At 45.0% G+C, this 25,368-nt stretch overlaps 1 protein-coding gene across 1 annotated transcript in view; it reads left to right on the forward strand.

Annotated features, from left to right (window-relative positions):
• Positions 1–3,048: 3,048 nt before the first annotated feature.
• Positions 3,049–25,368, forward strand: part of TMEM165 (transmembrane protein 165) — a 31,666-nt gene continuing 9,346 nt past the window's right edge. Inside the window, exons 1-2 of the mRNA XM_059384214.1 lie at positions 3,049–3,484; positions 17,251–17,476. Of these exons, the coding sequence (XP_059240197.1) occupies positions 3,278–3,484; positions 17,251–17,476 (433 nt within the window). The 5' untranslated portion in view covers positions 3,049–3,277. The remainder of the gene's footprint in view (positions 3,485–17,250; positions 17,477–25,368) is intronic.

Below are 25,368 nucleotides of genomic sequence, written 5' to 3' on the forward strand. Positions count from 1 at the left end.
ACTGTAATGATGGCTACCAATACTCCCATGTTGGGAAATCTGCTAGGTGCTAGGGAACATAGAAGACACGATCTTACCATCTAAAAGCTCAAGACTCAGTAAGGAGGTAGGAATCAAAAAGCATTAAAAGACAGTGTTACACATATATGGTGAGGTTTCTTCACCAGAAGGATGCCTGTCAGTGAGACTGTGGTGAGACTCCATCCATATAGGCTGGACAAAAACCAACCCAAACCAAAAAAACCATCGTGAAATTGTCAAGTCTCTCACATCCTTCTTGGATAGGGGGTCAAGTAAGTAGCTCAGTGTTTGCCACGAAATGTATCAGGAAATCTATGCTTTTAGACTTTTTTTTTTTTTAAGGGAGGTAGTCAGTGGTAAGGTTATTAGAATGATGACGAAAATCCTCAGAGTAAGGGAGCCAGGGTTCTGATTAGTGCCTCAGATCGGGCAAAGAATTCATTACTTTGAAAATCTGACACCTGGGGCCTAAGCTGGCAAAGCCTAAAGTCCATGGGATCAAGGTGAGACTGGGACAGGCTGCACGGGCTCAGATTCTGACACGGCACTGACCCTACTGGAAAGGTTCCCCATGGCGACAAGGCGTTGCCTGTTTACTTTGCTTTACTTCTGTAAACAGCTTTGCTGCCTCACCCCGGAGCCACCTCACACGCAGCGCTAGGCCTCGGCTCCTTGTAGCTGTCATCCATTCATCCTCACTGCCTCAGCTCACTGGGAATTGGGCCAGGCGCGCTTCCTGTCAGAGAGTTCTGGAGTGTGGGTGGCCCACCCCAGAAAATAAGCCAAGTGCCTTCCAGGAATCAGGGACACATGGCCAGTTTTGCCACATTTACCCTTCTGGCTCAGACTCCCTTTCAGGTACCTCTGAAGCACAGAAAATGCTGTAGGCATGTGGGCTCCTGAGTGGTTCAGTCGCTTAAGCAGCTGCCTTCTGCTCAGATCATGATCCCAGGGTCCTGGGATTGAGCCCCACATCCGGCTCCCTGCTACATGGGAATCCTGCTTCTTCTTCTCCCTCTCCCTCTGCCTACTGCTCTGCCTGCTTGTATTCTTTTCCTCTGACAAAGAAATAAAATCTTTTCAAAAAAAGGAAAAAGACCAGGGTGCCTGGGTGGCTCAGTGGGTTAAAGCCTCTGCCTTCAGCTCAGGTCAAGATCTCAGGGTCCTGGGATCAAGCCCTGCAGCAGGCTCTCTGCTCAGTAGGGAGCCTGCTTCCTCCTCTCTCCCTCTCTGCCTGCTTGTGATCTCTGTCAAATAAATAAATAAAATCCTTAAAAAAAAGAAAAGAAAAAGAAAATCCTGTATGCATAAAGGAGAGGGCATTGGGAGTAGGGCAGTTGGACTTCTGGGATATCTATGACTGGTCTGTGAGGGGTTGAGTATTTGCACTTTAGGGATGAATTGAAAGGCACAACATCTGTACCCCACACTGTGTAGGAGGCACCCTGGTTACTAACACACCAAGAGAAGTGTGTATGAGCCAGGGGTAACGAATTCTGTAAGGAGGGGTGTTGGAGGAAGACTTCTTAGAGGTCGGCCTGAACAGGTTTTCGAAGAATGAGTAGGAGTTGACAGTGGTAAAACAGAGGAAGTTAATCACAGGACAGCACGCACAGAAGCTTTATTGCCTGACTACCTAAGGTGATATCTTCGGTGAACTCAAAGTAAGTTTGCCCACTTTGCCATGTTGTTTTTGTGGATTCATTTCTTGTTCTAGTATTTAATAGGTAACTTCCATGGCTCTTTACAAAGTACAGGCTTAATGTATGTATATTTATGTTAAGTATTTAGACTTTTGCTTGACACAGCACTCTCTTAGTCAAATTTCTTTTTTTTTTTTTTTAAAGATTTTATTTATTTATTTGACAGAGAGAAATCACAAGTACACTGGGAGGCAGGCAGAGAGAGAGAGAGAGAAGGAAGCAGGCTCCCTGCTGAGCAGAGAGCCCGATGCGGGACTCGATCCCAGGACACTGAGATTATGACCTGAGCCGAAGGCAGCGGCTTAACCCACTGAGCCACCCAGGCGCCCCGTCTTAGTCAAATTTCTGATAACTAAATAGCTCAACTTTTTTTGTATAAGATGTACAAATACTTTCAAGCCCAACCAACAACTGTCTTTTCCTGTTTTCTACTCTTGTCTGCCAAAAATCCCAGACACTCAGTATCTTTTTGTTGTTGTTGTTGTTATTTATAGAGAGGGAAGGCAGGTTGAGAGGGTAGGACTGGGGCAAAGAAAGAAGGAGAGAATCTTAAGCAGCTTGGAGCGCCACCAAGCTTGGGGCTGGGATCCCAGGCCCCCAGGATCATGACCTGAGACACAATCAAGAGTTGGTTGCTGACACTGAGCCACCCAAACACCTAATTTCAAAAGCCAAACATGTTAGGAGACCAGTCTAAGATAGGGGCGGAATTAAAAAAAAAAAATCCAAAATAAAGGCTTTAAATGTTTCTGGTCTGGGGATAATTACAGGCAAACAAATATCAAAAACGAGTCTTGAGGATTTTCGCCTCTAATTTCCGAAGTCCCATTTCAGAGATTTGTTTTAAATCGCATTTGACTCTCCAACACCACCCTCCATAGATGGCCGGACGTTCAAGGCGGCACCGAGAATAGAGCGCGGCATCGGGCTAGGTGTGGCGGTCCCCACAGCGAGCGCCACGTAACCACAGCGCTCCAACTAATTCAACACCTAGGACGGGCTAAGGGAAGCGTGGGCCGGCCCGGATATTAGGGCCGAAAACTCGGGCGGGAGCAGAAGCAACCGGCCGGGCGGTCCCGGGTCGCCGGGCAGACACCTGGGAGGAAGGATACGCGCGGAGCGCGAGAGGGATGCGAGGCGAGGAACGTCACGCGGCCGGGCACCTCCCCGGAGCGCTGGGTCCAATGGGAGGAGGGCGCGAGCCGCACCTCAACCTGCCCGCGGACGTCACGACGCCGAGGAGGACGCCGGGCCAATGGGAGGCTGTCACGGGCAGGGGCGGGGCCCCGAGGAATTGGGCTGGGCCGCCGCGAGACAGTTGGCTGAGTCCTGTGGCCGCCGCGGGAGAGGGGGAGGACCGAGGCGGTCGCTGCGGACGCCGGCCTGCCCTGAGCTTCTCGCGCGTCCTTGCCACTTCCCGCATGGTGTCGGTTTCTCACTGAGCGGCGGCGGCGACGCGTGAGGGACGCACGGCGGGGGCGCTTGGGGTCGACGTTTCCCGTCGCCGGCACTTCCTCCTGCGGCGCCCGTGCGTGGCCGTCTGGGCCGGCGGGATGGCGGCGGCGGCCCGGGGGAGTGGCCGCGCATCGGCGCCCCAGCTGCTTCTGCTCCTGCTCTTCGCGCTGCCGTGGGCCCCGACCGGCGTCCGCGCCGTCCCCGACGAAGACCTTAGCCACCGGAACAAGGAGCCGCCGGCGCCTGCCCAGCAGCTGCAGCCGCAGCCCGCGGCCGTGCAGGGCCCCGAGCCAGCCCGGGCCGAGGTGAGCAGGACGGGCCGGGCCGGCTGCGGAGCCGGTGCGCTGGGTACCAGGCTCGCGGCCGCGGGCAGCGCCCTGCTCGGCCCCGGCGGCCGGCGAGGGGGAGGGGAGCCCGCCGCCGCTCCTTGCGGGTGGAGACGGTGGAGGGCGCTTCTTCCCGGGTCGGGCCCGGCCTCGCCCGGCTCTTTATGGGGGAGGGGAAGGGAGCGCCCAGCCCGGCGTCCGCGGGAAGCTTCCCGCCCGGAGGCGCCGGGATGCTGCGGCCGAGGGATGGGCTTCTTGATGACCCGCGGCAGATACCCGTCCCGGGTAGGAAGTTTTTAACCGAGGACGATGGGAAGCTTTTCGTGTTCCCTGAGGATAACGGGATCGGACGTTTCGGTGTTGAAGCCGCTCATCCCAGACGCTTCCCCGGATTCAGCTTTGCACGACCTGTGTGTTTTGCCCAATGTATGTGGATTATGGAGCGTGACTCTCACCTTTTTAAAAACGTGCTCTGGCTTGCAGCAGGTAGCCCTCGGGAATGCAGAAGAATAGCCAGTCAGAGTGCTGCGGCGGTGTGGGATGGCAAAACCTAAATTCCCGACCATGCCGGAACCCGGCCCTTTGGTCTTAGTAACGTCTTAATTTACGTTACTAGAATCACTGAGTCGCTTGTATGCAGACCCTCGGCGGCATTTTTAAATGCCTTCCCTGTAGCCAGAAAGCTTTCTCCCCATTTCCAGTTAGGACTCCTGAATTGAGGCCTCTGGGGTCTCTTCTCGTGGGGGAGGTTTGCGGTTCCGCCTCTCCCCCTCCGCCCAGGCAGGCTGCATTTAGCCAGACGCCGCCTAACGCATCTTTCTGAAATGGAGTTCTCTCCTACTGCTCAGAAACCCTCAGGGAGTTGCCCCCGCATACTGACTTCAGTCCATCCTCTTCTGCCGGATGTTGAGATTTCTTCCTGATTTGGCCCAAGTCAGCCTCCAGGCTTTTTGGACACCACTCCCTTGCTCATAGGCAGTACTCAAACCACTCAGCCTGGACATGTGCCACGTACTCTGTGGCCCGTCTCCCCAGCAGGGAGCCTTCCTAAAAATGCTTCCTGAGCTTGGGGCGGGCTGTCCGAACCGTCCCCACCTCTCCAGAACCAGCAGATACCTACTCGTTGAAGACGAGTAGCCCTAAAACTTGTAGTTAAAAGTGATTTCTCTCTTGCCTGTCACTCCCGGGCTCAGCTGACCCGGCTAGCCATTTCCACTTATGAAATGGAACTAAAATGCTGATTCATCAAATGTATTCTTAGTGTTTATCCTTTAGGTTTGTGTCATTTAAGCTCATTATCTGTCATTAACTCAGTATTTTCAAACTAGACTACTTTTGGTTAAGTAACTTTGTGAGTGAGAGAGATTTTGAATGTAACATTCCAGGCCTTTCATCATCATAGTTTTAGTCACATAGTGATTTTTGAGATATAAATAGTGGTAGGTGGGGCTATTAATAATACCTTTTTAGGCAGCAAGGAAAAATCTAGCCTTGTAAAATAAAGACAGCAGTGTGCTAGGACTGTATTTACGTGGACTTAAGGATCCTTGTCTTTAAAACTGGAGATGGGAAGGGAAGGGACAGGCACAATATAATATAATTTTTGTCTTAAATATTTGGACACACACTGGACCCTTGAACAATGGGTTTGAAGTGTATGGGTCCACTAATATGTGGGTTTTTTTCAATACAGTACTGTAAATGTATTTTCTCTTCCTTACGATTGTAACATTTTCTCTAGCTTACTTTATTACAAGAACACAGCGTAAAATGTGTGTAACGTACAAAATACGTGCTAATTGATATCAGTGTATGTTATCGATAAGCCTTTCTGTCAGCAGTAGGCTATTAGTAAAGTTTTGGGGGAGCCCAAAGTTATATGCAGATTTTCCGCTGTGTGTTGGGGGGTGGCTCAGCACCTCTAATCCTGCATTGTTCAAGGGTCAGCTGTATTCTTGGTGGTTCTTTTAAGATAGGAATTTTTTTTTATTTTAAGATTTTATTTATTTATGTGTTAGGGAGCACAAGCAGAGGGAGTGGCAGGCTCCCCACTGAGGAAGGAGCCCTACTCAGGGCTCATCCCAGGGATCATGACCTGAGTAGAAGGGAGACACTTAATCTGCTGAGCCACCCAGGTGCCCAAAGATAGGAATTTATTCTAAATTGTTCTATATTGTGGTAGAATCTGATTATCTTGTTTTAGTCATGTTTTCATCTAATGTTTTGATGAGGCTCAGGTTTTTTCTCTAGGGTGCTACAGCATTTTGGAAGAGATTTTTCTTTCTAAACTAAAACATGTTTTAGTTAAACATGTTTTTAAAACATGTTTTAGTTAAACATGTTTTTAAAACACGTTTTCTAAACTATGTAATTTAAGGATCCTTTGTTTTTTTGTCCTATTATAAATAAGATATGGTCAGACTTCAATTTAATAACTATATAGGCAAGGGCTGATTGTTGCTGGGTCTCTGGAAGTTTCAACCAATTTGCTTTGCAGCTACATCCAGTAGCTTTTAAAAGGGTAGGTCATTTAAATTTACTTTTTTTCATGCTGCTGTGTGAGAGTGGACTTCTGAAAATGGGTGGAGGAGAATCTCTCCTTCACTGGTAGACATTCACATGTAGGATGTGTTATGAAAATGTTATACCTCAGGATACTTTGAAGCAGGATAACTGAACTTCTGACAGGGCTTTCTACATTGTGTCCCCCCCCCCCCATCAGCTAAAAAAGTTGGGGCTTCACTCTCTACTGACAGTTACAAATAAACCCCAGTTTACAAACTCATGGGAAGAGCAGTTGTTGGTCACTTGGATCCTTTTCATTTATGCAGTTTTTGCTTCTAGTGATTTACTTAGTTGTTTTTTTTCTTTCTTTCTTTCTTTCTCTTTCCCTGGGCAGAGCATGTAATCCAAGAAGCCTTAGGTCCATTTAGTTGAGGGAGATCAGACAGATTTTATAAGGCAGTTTACAGTTAGCTGCGTATTCTGGATGTCCACAGAACCGCTCTGGTTGCATAGCACAGTTGATAAAGCCACAAAAGCCTATTACCTCACCCAGTACAAATTCTTGTTACTGTATTTCTGCTTTACTGTTTCTTGACATTTCTTTTATTTATTATCTTTGAACTGTGAGAAGGCCTTCTGTGCAATATTTTATTTTTTTATTTATTTAATATTTGTATTGATATATAATATATTATTTGTCCCAGGGGTACAGGTATGTGAATCATCAGGCTTACACACTTCAGAGCACATACCCTCCCAATGTCCATAACCCAGCCACCCTCTCCCCAACCCCCAACACCCAGCAACCCTGTTTGTTTTGTGAGATTAAGAGTATCTTGTGGTTTGTCTCCCTCCTGATCCCATCTTGTTTCATTTTTCCTTCCCTGCCCCCCACAACTCCCCACCTTGCTTCTCAAATTCCTCATATCAGAGAGATCATATGATGTTTGTCTTTCTCTGATTGACTTATTTTGCTCAGCCTAATACCCTCTAGTTTCATCCATGTCATTGCAAATGGCAAGATTTCATTCCTTTTGATGGCTGCATAGTATTCCATTGTGTATATATACCACATCTTCTCTATCCATTCATCTGTTGATGGACATCTAGGTTCTTTCCATAGTTTGGCTATTGTGGACATTGCTACTGTAAGCATTCGGGCGCCTGTGCCCCTTCAGATCACTACCTGTGTGGTAATTTTATAAACATCTTTCCATTTTCATGAGGTTGCACTCATGCTCCATCCCGCCCAACCCCAACTGCTCAGTTCTAGCCTCTTTATAGCAAAGATAGAGGCTGTCAGGTGACTCTTGTCTTACTCATGATTGCTCTGTCAAAATGAAGTGATCATTATGTTATAGATTTTGTTTGGTGGTATTCTACTGTCAAAGCAATTAAAAAAAATCAGTGAAGCTAAATACATTTAATACATTTCAAATCTCACTTTATAAATACATTATAAAATTAACAAAAATAAGGTTTAACTCATTAAAATGCATTTACAAAAATCTATTAAATACATAGTATTCTAATATGAATTAACAAGTAACATAAAAAATAACATCAGGGATGCCTGGGTGGCTCAGTTGGTTAAGCAGCTGCCTTCGGCTCAGGTCATGATCCCAGTGTCCTGGGATCGAGTCCCACATCGGGCTCCTTGCTCAGCAGGGAGCCTGCTTCTCCCTCTGCCTCTGCCTGCCATTCTGTCTGCCTGTGCTTGCTCTCTCCCCCTCTCTCTCTCTGATAAATAAATAAAATTTTAAAAAAATAAAAATAAAAATAGTAGTATCATTACCTTGTATTGCTTTAAAAAAAAAAAAATCAAACCTAACCATTCACAGATAAAAAGACATTCTCGTGAAATTTATAATAAAACACAATTTTATCTTTAAATACAATCTCTTATTTTTTATATTTGCTTATTAATTAAAAACTTTTTATTTAGGGAGAGAGCATATATGAACAGGAGAAGCGGCAGAGGGAGAGGGAGCATCTCAAGCCGACTCCCTGCTGAAACTGGAGCCCGGGTCACAGGATACAGGGCTACATCTCAGGACCCTGTGGTCACCACCTGAGCTGAAATCAAGAGTCTTGATGCTTCACTGACTGCGCCACCCAGGCACCTGTACAAGTCTTTTATTTTTATTTTTATTTTTTAAGATTATTTATATTTAATTGATAGAGAGCACAAGTAGTCAGAGAGGCAGGCAGAGAGAGGAGGAAGCAGACTCCCTGCTGAGCAGAGAGCCCGATGTGGGGCTCGATCCCAGGACCCTGGGATCATGACCTGAGCCAAAGGCAAAGGCCTCAACCCACTAAGCCACCTAGGCGCCCCTGTACAAGTCTTTTAAAACCAGGTTTTTCCATGGTGTCTTATTTAAGTTGCACATGTATTTTTGTGCACATTTTCCATCTTGTGGGAAAGGCATTTCTGACTTGATATGGTAAAGTAACAGTGAGGAGACCGTTCTCAGCCAATTCTAAACATTTTCCTCTAGACCCCTTTATCTCCAGATTTCACCTCTTATATGATGACGTTTGTCGATTGGCTTTCTTGCTGTTTTCTTGCAGGGAGACCAGTCCTTGTTTCATAGGCATGGGCAGCCTCATGGAGGTTCCCCTGGGGTCCCCAGGCTGCTTTCTTTCAGGTCACTGCCGCCGGTGTGCACATCTGAACTCTAGGACTCAAGTAGGAGCTATTGTTTGCCTTGTCGGCATGTTCATCCTTCTCTTGAAGATCAAGAGAAGGAACACTTTCTAAAGGAAGAACTTAGCCGCCCCCCCCAGCTCCATCTTTCAGTTTGGAACTAATTTTAATTGAGTATGAGTCTTATTCAGCAATTTTTTTTTTTTTTTTGCATCTCAAGATATAAAACATTTGCATCTGACCCCCAAATTCAAATACTGAAATGGTGGTATCTGAACGAAGGCAGACACTGGTGTTTCACCACTGACTGGTCTTCCAGTGTAACTGGATAGTGGATCCCAGAGTTACAGTCCCTGCCTGTGAGCGGCCTGGAGCATCTCCACTTCCTGCCTGTTTCCGTGTGTGGGGCCAGACTGCCATCCTTCCTGCGCCTCTTCTCCGTGTCCCTGTGCCTGTTCTCTTCTGACCTCTGCTACTCGCCCTCCTCACGGTCTTTATTCTCTCCCTTTGGTCGGCTCCTTTCTGTCTGCTGACACCAGCCCATAGTCTTCTCCTTTTTGGAGAAGGGGAGAAAAAGACCAATAACTTAACTACTTGACTGTGTTTGTTTATATTCTTCAGTTTTAGAAATCAGATTTTTTGGAAAGGTTTTATTTAATTATTTGTCAGAGAGAGAGGGAGAAGCAGGCTCCCCACTGAGCAGGGAGCCTGATGCGGGACTCGATCCCAGGACCGTGGGATCATGACCTGAACCAAAGGCACATGCTTAACCTACAGAGCCACCCAGGCGCCCTTTGACCATATTTCTCACTGGGGATTGATTAGGGAATTAACTGCTCTTTTGCCTCACTCTAGTCTTCCTTATTGGCTTCGGTCTTTGTTTTTTCACTGAAATTCGGTTTTGAAGGGTACCTAGACCTCCCTACTTGCTATATTCTGGGGTCCTTTTCAGCTCTCATTTCACACTGTTCACCCTCCTCTTTAAGAGCCTTTACCCCATCTTGGTCGGATGTCCTTGAGTCTTAGTAAGTTTCAGTCTCTCCTCTTACATTATGTTGAGATAACAGTGCTCAGGTTTTGTTTTTGTTTTTAAATTAATTGATTAATTTATTTGTCAGAGAGAGAGGGAGAGAGAGCGAGCACAGGCAGACAGAGAGGCAGGCAGAGGCAGAGGGAGAAGCAGGCTCCCCGTCGCGGAGCAAGGAGCCCGATGTGTGACTCGATCCCAGGACACTGGGATCATGACCTGAGCCGAAGGCAGCTGCTTAACCAACTGAGCCACCCAGGCGTCCCAGTGCTCAGTGTTTTGAGAAGCTAGTTAAACAGCATATATTAAAATACTTGGCATCTAGTTAGTAGCTGAGCGAGTGGTGCCTGCCCCTAACTTGACCATCTGTGGTGCTCTCCTGCCTGGCCCTCTGATTGTTTAAGACAGTTGTAGTGTTGTTGCTGTCCCCCCCCCCCCCGCCTCCCCTGCTCTGCCCCCTCCCCCAGGTAAAGACTTTCTCTAAGGCTCATTTTTTCAACTTAATCTAGTTTCCCTTCCCCTTGGAAATCCCATCTACTCACAGAGCCCTAACTGATGAGTGCAGGCTGTCAGCAAGCAGACGCACACTTCGAGACTGGGCTGGACTCCGCTCAGATGTCCCAGTTCTGGTGGCCTCTTGGAAGCCTTCATTTGAAATGCTTTTTACTGCCTCCCGGTGAACATATCTGAAACTAAACCTTATTATTTTCCCACTTGCCCACACACTTTGTAGGAATATAAATATTCTTCCTAGTACACCCAGCAGAAAACCTTACCATCATCTTTGATCCATTCCCCCCACAACCCCCGGCCCACCACCACCACTTTTTAAAGTTCTCTTGATGTTTTCCCTTTCCATCATGTGCAGAATTGTTCTTTCTCTGAAGTGTCTTCAACATTGGTCTTATGCGGCTGATCTCATTCACTGGTCCAGTGGCTGCCAGCCTTCTCTGCTTTCTGCCCTGATCTACTAGCCACAGTGCCTTGATCGCATTTGTGGCTTCTGCTCAGACTTTTCAGGGCTTCTTGCTGGTCAGAACAAACAGGAGTTTCAGTCTCGGCTCAGTTTATCTTCCTCGTCTTACCCCAGCCATGCATCTGATGGGTTTACTCCCTTTTCCCAGAACATGCCTGTAATCTTTCCAGTTGTCAGTCCTTGCAGTGAGGTAAGGGCATGTGCCCCGGTGCATTTTGAAGTTGGAGCGGCTGGTCCCGAATCCTGCTGAGGCTTCAGGGAGGCTGACAAAATGAGAGCCCACTTCCAGCGTTGGTCAAAGGTTGCCCCACAGGTGTAGCTCCTCCAGACTGCCAGGCAGTGAAGGGGTGCAGAGCCCCTGCTTTCTGGTTGAACCTGCCTGAAACCCATGAATAGCCTTTGAAGAATTGGTTCTCCATAAGCAGAGCGAGAGATTGGGTCGAGAGATTTTTGAAGCGATACACAGCAGGTGTAGTCATGTGTATGGAAAACACCAAAAAAACCCCACAAGTACAAAGAACATAGAGTGAAACAGTATGTCTCCTCCTCCTCTTGTATTCTAGTTTGAGGAGTCAGCTGACTACGTTTTACCACTGACTCCTAGGTTGTTTTTTGTTTTTGTTTGTTTTTTAAGATTTTATTTTTTTATTTATTTAACAGAGAGATCACAAGTAGGCAGAGAGGCAGGCGGGGGGGGGGGGGACAGGCTTCCCGCTGAGCAAAGAGTCCGATTTGGGGCTTGATCCCAGGACCCTGAGATCATGACCTGAGCCAAGGGCAGAGGCTTAACCCACAGAGCCATCCAAGTGCCCCATAAAAGTTTTTTACTGGAGCAGAGCCATGCTCTTTCATTAAAGTCTTCTCTGTGGCTGTTCTCCAGCTCCAACATCTGCAGTTGCGTAGTTACCACAGAGACTTTGTCGCCCGTGAGATTAAACATTGTCCCTTTAAGAAAAAGTTTGCCGACTCCTGTTGTGGTCATCCTGGTTTCTTTCCTGTAAACACCCTCTGTTAACTGATCACTGAGACCTGGCGTGCATTAACAGCGCCCTATACTGCCCTCCCTCCGCGCCCCTCCACACACACACATACAATGACTACACGCATAATAGCTGCTTTTTTCCAATTTAAAAAATACCTTCCCGATTTTTCTTTATTGGTATAAAGAAAACATTCTAATTTTTACTTTTCTTCTGTTTTAGAAAACATTCTAATTTTTACTTTTCTTCTGTTTTAGAAAACATTCTGATACACAGAGCGACCCTTTGTTTAACCAGTTCCCTGTCGATGGACATTTAGTTACTTTGTGATGGACATTTAGTTACTTTGTCGTCTGTTACTACGGATGACAGTACATTTGCACATGCTTCTAGTACAGAGAGATGAACTCCCCTAGGGCTCCTATCGTAAACTTCGCTTCAGACGTGTACCTGCCGTGCCCACGGAATGCATTCACTTTCTCCTGAGGATCGCAGGTGGTTAGGGGTGGGAGGTGTCGGGCTAGGCCTTGCTTACGTGCTTCTCTGTAAGCTGGATCTTGAGGAACCAAGGCGAATCAGAAAAAAGATGTAGGAAGGGCAGTAGGACTGCGTGACTTAAGGCTGTTGGTTATCAGAAGCTCAACAGATTCTTGTGTTGCGCTGCCCAGAACTTTAGCCCGAGCCATGTGGCCATGCCGGTGTGGAGAAAAAGGAATGCCGTGTTCCCAGAGTAGTGCTTTGGCTATGTCGGGTTAAGTAAAATATTATTAAAAATAACTTTATCTGTTTTTACATTTTTAAAACGTGGTTACCAGAAAATGTAAATTCTGTGGCTTGTGTTATTTTCTGCTGGACACTGCTGCTCTGGCCCATCCTTCCATAGGGACCGTGAGGCTCATCGTTAGTGACCAACTTAACCAATTTCGTTTTACAGGGATGAAACTGGCCATTGTGGTACGTTGTGGTTGCTGTGTGTCCCTGAGTGCTTGCTGTGTGGCTAGGCGTCATCCTAAAGCTTTCTGTGTGGGAGCTCATTTAATTTTCACAGCAGCCCTGCAGCTTGAGTCACGGGGAGGTAAGCTTCCGGGCCCAAGGTCGTACAGTAAGTGGTAAGGCCTTGGCTGTGGGCCCGGGCAGTCTGATTCCAGAGCCACGCATTAAACCACTGCAAGTTATCCTGAAGGTGAATTAGAAAAAGGAGATGCTCCCTGCACATTGTAAGCAGTTAGGTCTTTGACAACCAGTGATCATTTTCTCACCTTGTTATTAGCACTTTAAAAATTTTTTAAAGTTTCAAAATCGACCTCCGTAATACCCTGATGCTTTGGTTTTCAATTCTTATCACAGTGGTTGGTGGTTTAACACTATTTTTTTGGATATCCAAGACTAGCCTAATATATGATAAAAGCTGCAGGTTGATTTTCTTGTGTTGTGTATATAGCAAGTTTTTAAGAATATGTGGTTTTTTGTTTTGTTGTCCTTGGAAGGCAAGTTTTATTTTGTCGTCATAACACTGAGAAACAGGCTGAGTAATAAATCCAGGGCTTTATGGTTGGGAATTATAAGGTCGGGAGAATATGCAGTTTTGATCCCTGTGTTTTTAAAAGTAAACATTTTCTGGTTTTGAGCTTAGAGCTAATTGATTATAAATGGTGTATATTTATTCCTAAACATTTTCTTGGATTTCAGCTCCTAAATACTTTACAGTGAAATTCCTTCATAGAGGAGGAAAATGGTTGTATTAATGAGAGCCAAGTTGAAATGCTTATTTTTTTTAATGATGCTTAATGATCTAGGGTATTTGAAGAGAAAGGAAGCTCATCTTTAAAGGACCGTCAGCATAGATGGAGCTAAAATGGTCATGGAGAGAAAGCAAGAATTTCTTTTTCTTTTCTTTTCTTTTTTTTTTTTTTTAAGCGTTTGTTTATTTGAGAGAGAGCAGGAGAAGAGGGAAGGTCAGAGGGAGAAGGAGACTCCCCGCTGAGAAGAGCCTGATGTGGGGCTCCATCCCTGGACTCCGGGATCATGACCTAAGCTGAAGGCAGTCGCTCAACCAACTGAGCCACCCAGGTGCCCAAGAAAGCAAGAATTTCTTAAAATGGTAGTTGGTTAATAAAGAGCTGGCTTCCAAGGCTGTCCTTTTGATTTAGTCCTAACATCAGATATTTTCTAAAACATTAAATTGCCCCAGTTTTTAGCTCAGAGGTCTCGTCTGATAAATGCTTAAATCTTAATCATCTTTACTGTGGAATTGGGACTCCCGTTCCTGTCGTGAGTTGAGGAATGCCGTGTGCACTAAGAATTTAGAATTTTATTCTTACCTCTGACATCTCTGACTAGGACCTTTGTAAATCAAAATACTTCTGTTTTTTACCCTGTCAAATATCATATGTGTTTCTGGAGTTTCTTTCTCTTTTTCATCTCTTAGGTTTCTAGAGATTCATGGGCTTTAGAAGTTAATTAAAGGTTGGCTGTTAGGCTAGGAGGGGACATTCAAAAGCGATTTGTCTAGTCCGCAGTTTCCCAGCCTGGGAACTAGAGATGAATTCTTCGCTGTGGAGGTTGGGGCCGTCCTGAGCATGGCGATCTGTCCATAGCAGCACCTGTGGCTTTTGCCTGTCAGATGCCAGGAGTTCACCCTCAGTTGTGACAGTGTCTCTGGACATTGCATTAAGACCCTTGAGAGACAAAATGGTCCCGGTGGCGGACCTCTGACACAGTGCATGTCCCGTGAGGGGAGGTCCTCTTCTCTGGAACTCAGAGGAGGAGACTGGCTGCCTTCTCTAGCCATCCAGTATGGCTTCACATGGCTATCTTGGGGGAGAACTCTTTTCTCTGGGGTAAGCTAAAATCTGCCCCCTAAAGCTAGCACCTGTGACTTTCTAGTGCTACCTCTTGGGGCCCCGCAGTGTAGATACAGACCCGCAGACTTTTTGCGGCCGTGGGAACATAGGCACCTGGTTTCTCCTTGTCCCTTCTTTGATTGTTTTAGAGCCTGAGTTGGAAACTTTTTTTTTTTAATGGGCCAGGTAATATTTTAGGTTTTTAAGATCTCCGTTGCATGGTTTTCCCTTCCTTCTTCATCTCTCCCCCTTCTGTCTCTCTTTTTATTTTTTGGAACCCCTTAAAAATGTAAAAGAAATTCTTTCTTTTAAGGATTTTATTTTTTGGACACACACAGAGACGTAGCCAGAGAGGGGCCACGAGCAGGGGGCGAGGGAGAGGAAGAACAGGCTTCCTGAGGACCAGGGAGCCCAGTGCGGGACTTGATCCCAGGATCATGCTCTGAGCTGAAGGCAGATGCTTAATGACTGAGCCACCCAGATGCCTCTATAGAAAACATTCTTAGCTGACACAGGCTGGTCGTGGCCTCACAACAGCCTGCCACCCTCTATCTAGCTTGAGAGCCTCTTCTGTCTGGGATGATCTTCAGGGGGCAGGGCCTTCTCCACGGTGGTGCCCCAGAACTGTTTAGGACTGCACAGATAGTGTGCAGCTGGGCAGCACAGAATAATGGACTTGTTCCTACCGATTAAAAAGTACTTCAGGTACTTCTTGCTTCTTGGAGCATGGTCACATTTCAGCTTAAAGTGACCTTAATGCCAACCAAGACTTAGGTTTGTCGTTTTTGTGTGTGTGTGTGTGTGTGTGTGTGTGTGTGTGTGTGTGTGTTTTTAAATTCATTTAACACAGAGAGAGATCACAGTAGGCAGAGAGAAAGGCAGAGAGAGAGAGGGAAGCAGGCTCCCCGCTGAGCAGAGAGCCCGATGCAGGGCTCAATCCCAGGACCCTGGGATCATGACCTGAGCCGAAGGCAGAGGCTTAACCCACTGAGCCACCCAGGCGCCCCAGGTTTGTCGTTTTTATTAGACCACAGGACACCTCCTAGGATTGTTTAGATACTGGCATAGCACTATCATATATCCAGCTCTATATGTGTACATCTTTTTAACAGTTTTAATTTTTTTTATTGACGTGTAGTTGACACGCAGCATTACATGAGTTTCAGGTGCACAGCATGGTGATGCGACAGCTCTGTATGTTTGCTACCTCACAGGTGTGCCTACTGTCTGTCACCAGACAAGGTAACCATGCACCGTTGACTGTATTCCCGGGGCTGTCCCCTTCTTTCCCATGATGCACTCCCTCCATAGCTGCAGGCCTGGACCCCCACTCCCCTTCCCCCATCTTGCCCGTCCTCCTAGCCCCACCCCTCTGGCAACTATCAGCTCTCTGCAATTATGAGTCTGTTCCTGTGTTTTGCTTGCTTTTTTGTTTTGTTTTTTAGATTCTATGCGTAAGTGAAACCAGATGTTATTGTCTCTCTCTGATTTCGCTTAGCATAATACCCTCTAGGTCCATCCATGTTGTTGCAGTGGCAAGATCTCATTTTTTTTGAAAGACTTTATGTATTTATTAGAGAGAGAGCACACAAGCAGGGGTAATGGGAGAGGGGGAAGCAGACTCCCACTGAGCAGGGAGCCCGACTCAGGGCCCTGATCCCAGGACCCCAGGATCATGACGTGAGGAGGCCAAGGCAAATGCTTAACGGATTGAGCCATGCAGGAGCCCCAAGCCTCATTTTTTTAATGGCTGAGTAATATTCATTGCGTGCGTGCGTGTGTGTGTGTGTGTGTGTGTGTGAGAGAGAGAGAGAGAGAGAAAATACTGTTTCTTCTTTTGTTGGTGAACACTTAGGTTCTTTCCCTGTCCAGCTATTTTAAATAATGCTGCAGTAAACATAGAAGTGCATAGATCTTTTCAAATTAGCGTTTTTGTTTGCTTTGGGTAAATACTCTGTACTGGTTCATAGGGTCGTTCTATTTTTAAGATTTTGAAGAGCCCCCGTACTGTTTTCCACATTGGCTGCATCAGTTTACATTCCCACCAGGTGCACGAGGGTTCCTCTTTCTCCACGTCCTCACCAACATGTGTATCTTTTTGATCCTAGCCATTCTGACAGGTGTGAGGTGGTACCTCATTGTGGTTGTGATTTGCATTTCCCTGGTGATGAGTGATGTGGGGCGCCATTCCATGTGGCTGTTGGCCATCTGGATGTCTTTGGAAAAATATCTCTTCGGGTCCTCTGCCCATTTTAATCAGATTATTGGGGTTTTTTGGTATTTTATAAGTTCTTTATGTATTTTTATGTCCAGCTATATTAAATCACAGCTAGAGCCATTTCTTGCTCTAGCCTGTTGAGAACTTTCTATCCTATTTTGTCCTGTAAAATGTTAAAGCAGCTTCTCTCCGCTTTCTTTGACTTGAATGTTTGGTAAACATATCTGACTCTTCCATTCAAGTTACAAATAAAAATCTGAATGAGACATAGCTAAGAACTAATCTCAAATGTTTGGGAAATAGAGTAATTTTATTATTTGGCTATAGCTGGTCTCCTTTAAAAAATTATTTTGCAGAATTATACTTGGATCTGCATTGTAGCATCTATCAGTTAGAAGTTTCAGTCGTTACAAATGGCTTTCAGAGTCCTTAGTGAATTAATGACAGTGACAGAAAAACTTCAATTCACATCCAAAACTAAAAGAATTTTAAGTAACGATTTTTTCCAAAAAATAGCTGATACAGCTGTATGTATCTTTTTTATTTCAGAAAGGATTTACACCAGCTGCCCCGGATCATGGCAATAAAGAAGATCCAGCTACTCAGACGAACTTGGGATTTATCCATGCATTTGTTGCTGCCATATCAGTTATCATTGTGTCTGAACTGGGTGATAAGACATTTTTTATAGCAGCCATCATGGCAATGCGCTATAATCGGCTGACGGTGTTGGCTGGGGCTATGCTGGCCTTGGGCCTAATGACGTGCTTATCAGGTGAGTGTGCTTTTTTCTTCCTCATGACCTTATTGAATTAAGGAGAAAGCATGGTGTGGGGCACTGAGTCTTTGACTAGCTAGTCAGGTGCACTTGGGTTGACACAGTTATAGAATTAAGTAAACAGAAAATAGTGTCAGTTACGTACATTACTAAAAACCATGTTATACTTTTAAAATTAAAATTTCAAAGTTTGGAAGAAATTCGGACACTTGGAAGCTGAAGACCATCCTGCTCAAGCCCATCAGGAAATCAAAGAAGAACTTAATCAATTTATGGAAACCAATGAGAATGAAGACACATAGATCCAAAACCTACTGCGTATGGGAAAGGTGGTCCTAAGGAAGAAATACATAGCCATCCAAGCCTCACTCAAAACAATAGGAATGTCCTGAATACACACACTGTCTTTACACCTTAAAGATCTGGAGAATCAACAACAAATTAAACCTAACCCACACATGAGAAGGGAAATAATTAAGATTAGAGGAGAGGTCAAGGAATTAGAAATCAGAAATACAGTAGAAGGGGCACCTGGGTGGCTCAGTGGGTTAAAGCCTCTGCCTTCGGCTCAGGTCATGATCCCAGGACCCTGGGATCGAGCCCCGCATCGGGCTCTCTGCTCAGCAGGGACCCTGCTTCCCTTCCTCTCTCTACCTGCCTCTCTGCCTACCTGTGTTCTCTGTCTGTCAAGTAAATAAATAAAATCTTAAAAAAAAAAAATAAAAGAAATACAGTAGAACATGTTAATGAAACTAGAAGCTGGTTCTTTGAAAGAATTAATAAGACTGACAAACCACTGGCCAGACTTACCCAAAAGAAAAGAGAAAGGACCCAAATTAATAAAATTATGAATGAAAGGGGTGAGATCACAACTAACACAAAGGAAATAAATACAATTATCAGAAATTATTATTCACAGCTATATCACAATAAATTAAGCAACCTGGAAGAAGTTGATGCATTCCTGGAAACCTGTAAACTGCCAAGACTGAAACAGGAAGGAATTGACAACCTGAATAGACCAATAACCAGTTACGAGATCGAAGCGGTGATCAAAAACCTCCCAAAAAACAAGCGTCCTGGGCCTGTTGGATTCCCTGGGGGAATTCTACCAAACATTCAAAGAAGGAATAATACCGTTCTCCTGAAGCTGTTTCAAAAAATAGAAACAGAAGGAAAACTTCCAGTCTCTTTCTATAAGGCCAGCATTACCTTGGTCCCAAAACCAGCGAATTGGAGACCCATATCCCTGATGAATGTGGATGCCAAAATTCTCAACAAGATCCTAGCTAATAGGATTCAACAGTACATTAAAAGGATTATCCGTCATGACTAGGTGGGATTTATCCCTGGGATGCAAGGGTAGTTCAATGTTTACAAATCAATCAGTGTGACAGAAGACATAGAAAAGAGACAAGAACCATATGGTCCTCTCAATTGATGGCAGAAAAAGCATTTGACAAAATACAGCATCCTTTCCTGATTAAAATTCTTCAGAGTATTGGGATAGAGAGAACGTTCCTCAACTTCATAAAATCCATCTATGAAAAACTATAGCGAGTATCATTCTCCATGGGGGAAAGCTAAGAGCCTTCCCATTGAGATCAGGAACATGACAAGGATGCCCATCATCACCACTGTTGTTCAACACAGTACTAGAAGGCCTAGCAACAGCAATCAGACAACAAAAAGAAATGAAAGGTATTCAAATTGGCAAAGAAGTCAAACTTCCTCTTCACAGATGACATGATCCTCTATGTGGAAAACCCAAATGTCTCCATCCCCAAATTACTAGAACTCATACAGTAATTTAGTAATGTGGCAGGATACAAAATCAGCGTCCAGAAATCAGTTGCTTTCTGATACACTAACAATACAACTGTAGAAAGAGAAATTAGAGAATGGATTCCATTTACAATAGCACCAAAACCACAAGATAGCTTGGAATAAACCTAACCCAAGTAAAGAATATATGCTCTAGGAAGTACAAAGCACTCATGAAAGAAATTGAAGAAGACACAGAAAGATGGAAGAACAGTCCATGCTCAGGGATTGGAAGAATAAACTTTGTGACAATGTCTATGCTACCCAGAGCAATCTATACTTTCAGTGCCATCCCAATCATAATGCCAATGGCATTTTTCTAAGTGCTGGAACAAACAATCCTAAAATTTGAAACAAGAAAAGACCCCCGAATCGCTAAGGAAATGTTGAAAAAGAAAAAGCTGAGGGCATCACATTGCCTGGTTTCAAGCTATATTACAAAGCTGTGATCACCAGGACAGCATTGGTACTGGCACAAAAACAGATACATAGACCAGTGGAACAGAGTAGAGAGCTCAGATATGGACCCTCAACCCTATGGTCAACTAATCTTCAACAAAGCAGGAAAAAATATCCAGTGGAAAAAAGACAGTCTCTGCAGTAAATGGTGCTGAGAAAATTGGACAGCTATATACAGAAGAATGGAACTGGACCGTACTCTTATACCAGACACAAAGATAAACTCTTTGTTTTTTCATCCAGAGTGGATGAAAGACCTCAGTGTGAGACAGGAATCCATCAAAATCCTAGAAGAGAACATAGGCAGTAACCTCTTTGACATTGGCCACAGCATCTTCTTTCAAGACTTGTCTCCAAAGGGAAGGGAGACAAAAGGGAAAATGAACTTTTGGGACTTCATCAAGATCAAAAGCTTCTGCACAGCAAAGGAAACAGTCAACAAAACAAAGAGGCAACCTACAGAATGGGAGAAGATATGCAAATGACACTATAGACAGAGGGCTGATATCCAAGATCTATAAAGAACTTCTCAAACTCAGCACACACAAAACAGATAATCATGTCAAAAAAAATCAGTAGAAGGGGGCACCTGGGTGGCTCAGTGGGTTAAAGCCTCTGCCTTTGGCTCAGGTGATGATCCCAGCGTCCTGGGATGGAGCCCCACATTGGGCTCTCTGCTTAGCAGGGAGCCTGCTTCCTCCTCTCTCTCTCTCTTTGCCTGCTGCCTGCCTCTCTGCCTACTTGTGATCTCTGTCTGACAAATAAATAAATCTTAAAAAAAAAATCGGTAGAAGACACGAACAGGCACTTCTCCAAAGAAGACATACAAATGGCCAACAGACACACGAAAAAGTGTTCATCATCATTAGCCATCAGGGAAATTGAAATCAAAATCACAATGACATACCACCTTACACCAGTTAGAATGGCAAAAATCGACACGGCAAGAAATGGCAAGTGTTCTTGAAGGTATGGAGAAAGGGGAACCCTCTTACACTTGTTGGTGGGAATGAAAATTGGTGCAGCCACTTTGGAAAACTGTATGGAAGTTCCTCAAAAAATTAAAAATAGAGCTACCCTGTGACCCAGCAATTGCACCACTGGGTATTTACCCCAAAGATACAGATGTAGTGAAAAGAAGGGCCATATGCACCCCAATGTTCATAGCGACAATGTCCACAATAGCCAAACTGTGGAAAGAGGCAAGATGCCCTTTAATAAACAAATGGATAAAGAAGATGTGGTCCATATACACAATGGAATATTAGACATCAGAAAGGATGAATACCCAACTTTTGCATCAACATGGATGGGACTGGAGGAGATTATGCTAAAAGTCAAACAAAGTCTTATATGGTTTCACTTACCTGTGGAACGTAAGGAGTAGCATGGAGGACATTAAGAGAAGGAAGGGGAAAATGATCCATGAGAGTCTATGGATGTGGGGAAACAAACTGAGGGCTTTAGAGGGGAGGAGGTATGGGTGAGCCTGGTGATGGGTATTCAGGAGGGCACGGATTGCATGGAGCACTGATGTTATACACAAACAATGAATCATGGAACACTACATCAAAAACTAATGATGTGCTGTATGGTGACTAACATAACAGTAATTTAAAAAAATTTCAGCTCATCACAGCCAAGATCCATACTCCTCATTTATTCGCTAGTTTTTTATCCTTGGTTTGCCTGTGTATACCCTTGTGGGGTTTTTTGTTTGTTTGTTTTTCAGTCCAGATAAGCTTCTGTCTGATTTCTTAGAAATAGGACTCAAGTCACAACAGAGGATTATAGATTGCAGGACATTTCAAGGGCATGTTGGAAAGCAGTAACTGTTGAAGGACATACGGTAATCAGTAACAAGAGTCACTTTAAGTTTGTTGTGTTTGATTAAGCTCTTCTTACCCATTAAAATACAGGGATGAAATGTTCTCAGATTCCCAGTTTGTTACTATTGTATCGGCTTCAGTTTTTCAAAGAATTAGACCATGAGAAAGTAAACTTAAGAAAATCATGAAGCATAGTTGAGTCTCTGTTTCAGAAACCACCCCAAGCGACCCAGTTGGGCGGAAAACAGCTTTCCCCTGTGAGTCAGGCCTTGGTGGGAACCTCACTGCTAGTAGTGGCCTCCTGATGAGTTCCTTAACCAGCGAGCCTCAGTGCCCCCTCTGTGGAGTGGAGACGATCACGCCGAGTTCCCATTTCCCTTGGAGGGCTGAGGTCTGTGTAGTGTTGCGGCTGCTGGGTCCTTCACCCCTCCGCACCTCTCCGACCTTGCATGGAAGCTAGTTCTTCAAGTACAGAGCAAGTTCGTTTTTGGCTGCTTGGATGTCTGTTAAGGTTTATGTCATGTTAAACCTATTACACATGAATATTTTACAGATTAAAATAATCTGACTTCTTCTCACATTTTAGAAGTTTGCTTTAGTGTTATTCATAATTCATAATAAAAACACTATTTTTTTTCCAAAGCAAATTTTGATATAGAGAATAGGAAAAGTGGAGCGAGTTGTTGGTGAAGTCATGTGTTGGGAATGAGTTTGAATAATACCAGAGAATTTTATTTTTGAAATGATTATAACTCTGTGCCTCAAAATCTTTTACGGATTTTGCTTGTTCAGATCTAGCTTGGTCAACACTGTCATCTGCTGCACAAATATGCATACAAATGGAAATTTTTTTTAAAAGATTGATTTATTTTAGAGAGTGTGCACATGCAGTGGGGTGGGCTGGGAGAGAGGGAGAGAGAATCTCAAGCAGACTCCTCGCTGAGTGCAGAGCCTGGTGTGGGATTTGATCTCAGGACCTTGAGATCACGATCTGATCAGAAGTCAAGAGTCGGAGGCTTAACCAACTGAGCCACCCAGATGCCCCCATAAATTGAATTTTAAAAGAGACTAACAGTTTCTTCTTCTTCTTTTTCTTTTTTTTTTTTAAGATTGATTTATTTGACAGAGGGAGGGATCACAAGTAGGCAGAGAGGCAGGCAGGGTTGGGGGGAAGCAGGCTCCCCACTGAGCAGAGAGCCCAATGATGGTCCTGGCTTGATCCCAGGTCCCTGAGACCATGACCTGAGCCGAAGGCAGAGAGAGGCTTACCCCACTGAGCCACCCAGGCACCCGAGACTGACAGTTTTCTTTAAGTCTCCAAATGTTAATATTGTTTATAGATGAAGTTACAGTTCTTAATAGTACACAGTTGATTAAATGCAAAATATATTACAAACTAAATACATTTATATTATATATGTTTAGCTAGTATATCACACTACCTAAAACATTTTTTCAAATTTGGACATGCATGTCTTAATGAAATGATTGAACTGTTTGTTTTTAAGTAGGTTCTGTGCCCAGTGTGGAGGCCAGTATGGGGCTTGACTTCAGCCTGAGATTGAGAACTGAGCTAGAATCAAAAGTCAAATGCTTAACCGACTGAGCCACCCAGGCGCCCCAGAACTGTTCTTTTAATTAGTTTATATGTCTGTGGACGAATATTTTTATTGACTAAATGAAGTTAGGTTTAGCCTCAACTCTAATCTTCATGTTTTTTTAATAGAGAGTTAAAGGCGGGGAAATTTTATTGACCTAAATAAGTAGATAGTAAGAAATTTTGTTATAACTGTGCTCAGTTCATTGGCGTCCTCCTGAGTTTTAGGCTAAAAATTATATACTGGTCTGTCATCACAATAATGTTTAATGGTTTACCAGCTAGCAGTAACACTAAGTAAGATTTTAAATACTGCTCTTGATTTTGTTGAAAGCAGAGAATTGGAAACCATCAAGTATACCAAAAAGAGTTTCTCTGAAATTTATCCAATGACTCTTCTTATACACATTAGTCTTTTCCTTAGAAGTGTCTTATTTAACTGGCTGTATTTAGAAATGATCAAGAAAGTGGAAATATTGTTCATTTTAGTGTACTTCTGCCAATAAGGAGTTTTGTTTAAAAACTGTATCACATCATATATTTTGAATACATTTTGCCAGACCTGGGAGCTGCAGAGTTAGGTCGTTCAGTTTGTGGAAACTGTCTACGGCCTGCCATAGTGGCTCTAATGGGTGAACAGTAAATCATCGAGGCCAGGCTTGCTTTCGGTCTGAAGTCATTTGACTTAGTTTTTTTTTTTTTTTTTAAAGATTTTATTTATTTATTTGACAGACAGAGATCACAAGTAGGCAGAGAGGCAGGCAGAGAGAGAGAGAGGAGGAGGAAGCAGGCTCCCCACTGAGCAGAGAGCCCGGGACTCCATCCCAGGACCCTGAGATCATGACCCGAGCCGAAGGCAGCGGCCTAACCCACTGAGCCACCCAGGTGCCCCTTGACTTAGTTTTTGAAGTGAAATGAATGTGATACGCATCTCATGACAACCATCTGCTTTAGAATTCTTCTCAAACGGTTGGTGGGGGTGGCATTAGGCACGGCAGCCTGCTTGGAGAGTGCCCCTGGGGCGAGAGAAGACCCCACAGTCTTCGGTGTTGCCTTCTGATGCTCTCTTTGCTTTGTGGTAACAAGACTCTGCCTAGGGAAAAGGCATTCATTTGCAGTGGTTGGGGAATGAAAGAGTCAGGATTTCTCCGTCAAAACTGTCATTCCTGCCAAGGCTGAAACTCCATATTTCTAATGCCATGAGTGTTAGTTCCAGTAAACGAAATGCCATTATTTCTGATGTCATGACCTTACCAGAAACTTGCATAAGACAGGGAAGCCCCAAAGCCTCGGGTCTGGTTTATGATGCCTTGAATGAGGACCCCACTGGTTTTAGGCCCCCCTCTTTGCTGCCCGAGGGTCTATATTTTTCCATACCGTGGGGAGATGCACCATAGAAAGCTGGGCAAGAGGCACAGTGCTGTAAAGGGGACAGAAGGGAAGGGATGAGAGAAAGGGGAGCCCGACTGACTCCTTACCCTGAAGCACATGTCAGGCAGATGAGTTTTAGGAAAGAGAAGTCAAACTTCGGGGAAGTCCTTGAGAAAGTAGTCTACGTGGCCCCTTGAGAATTCTTGGTCTGTCCCTGGGTCAGTCCCGGTGTGGAGCTTGCACTTGTAGGTCTTGGCTCTCTCAGACGCTGCTGGAGGGCTCAGTGCCAGGCAGGCCCTTCACTTCGCGGCGGGGTTCACCTGGCCGATCTCGGCCCTTCCACGACGCGGTCTAGTCCTGTGTGCTTCGGGGTTCCATTGCCGCTTCCTCCTCGCCTTTCGCCCATCTCATTCCTTCTCCACGCGTCATCCGATTTCTGCTTCTGACACCCTCGCAAAGGCTTCAGTCATCTGCTTTCCTCATTACGGTCCAGTGTGCATTTCCGTGAGCCCCTCACGCCACATTCCTGGCCGTCCCCACCTTTTTATTCTCTTGGCTCGCGTGTCGCCCTGTGTTTACAGGGTAATCATTGTTTCTCTCTCTCTGGGGGAACATTTTGTGCCATTGAATGTTCATATTCCCCCCAGTTTTATTCCTGGCCTGTCTTCCCCCACTTCACAGTGTCCTTATGCGGAGTGTTCTCAGCTTAATTACCTGAAAGTCGGCGAGTCCCAGATCTCTGTCTCCGCTCCAAGGGATTTTTCTGGGAACTTCCACATCGCCAAGGTGTAGAAGGACCAGGACGTGCA

Source organism: Mustela nigripes, chromosome 1, assembly GCF_022355385.1.
Source record: "Mustela nigripes isolate SB6536 chromosome 1, MUSNIG.SB6536, whole genome shotgun sequence".
NCBI classification, from domain to species: domain Eukaryota; kingdom Metazoa; phylum Chordata; class Mammalia; order Carnivora; family Mustelidae; genus Mustela; species Mustela nigripes.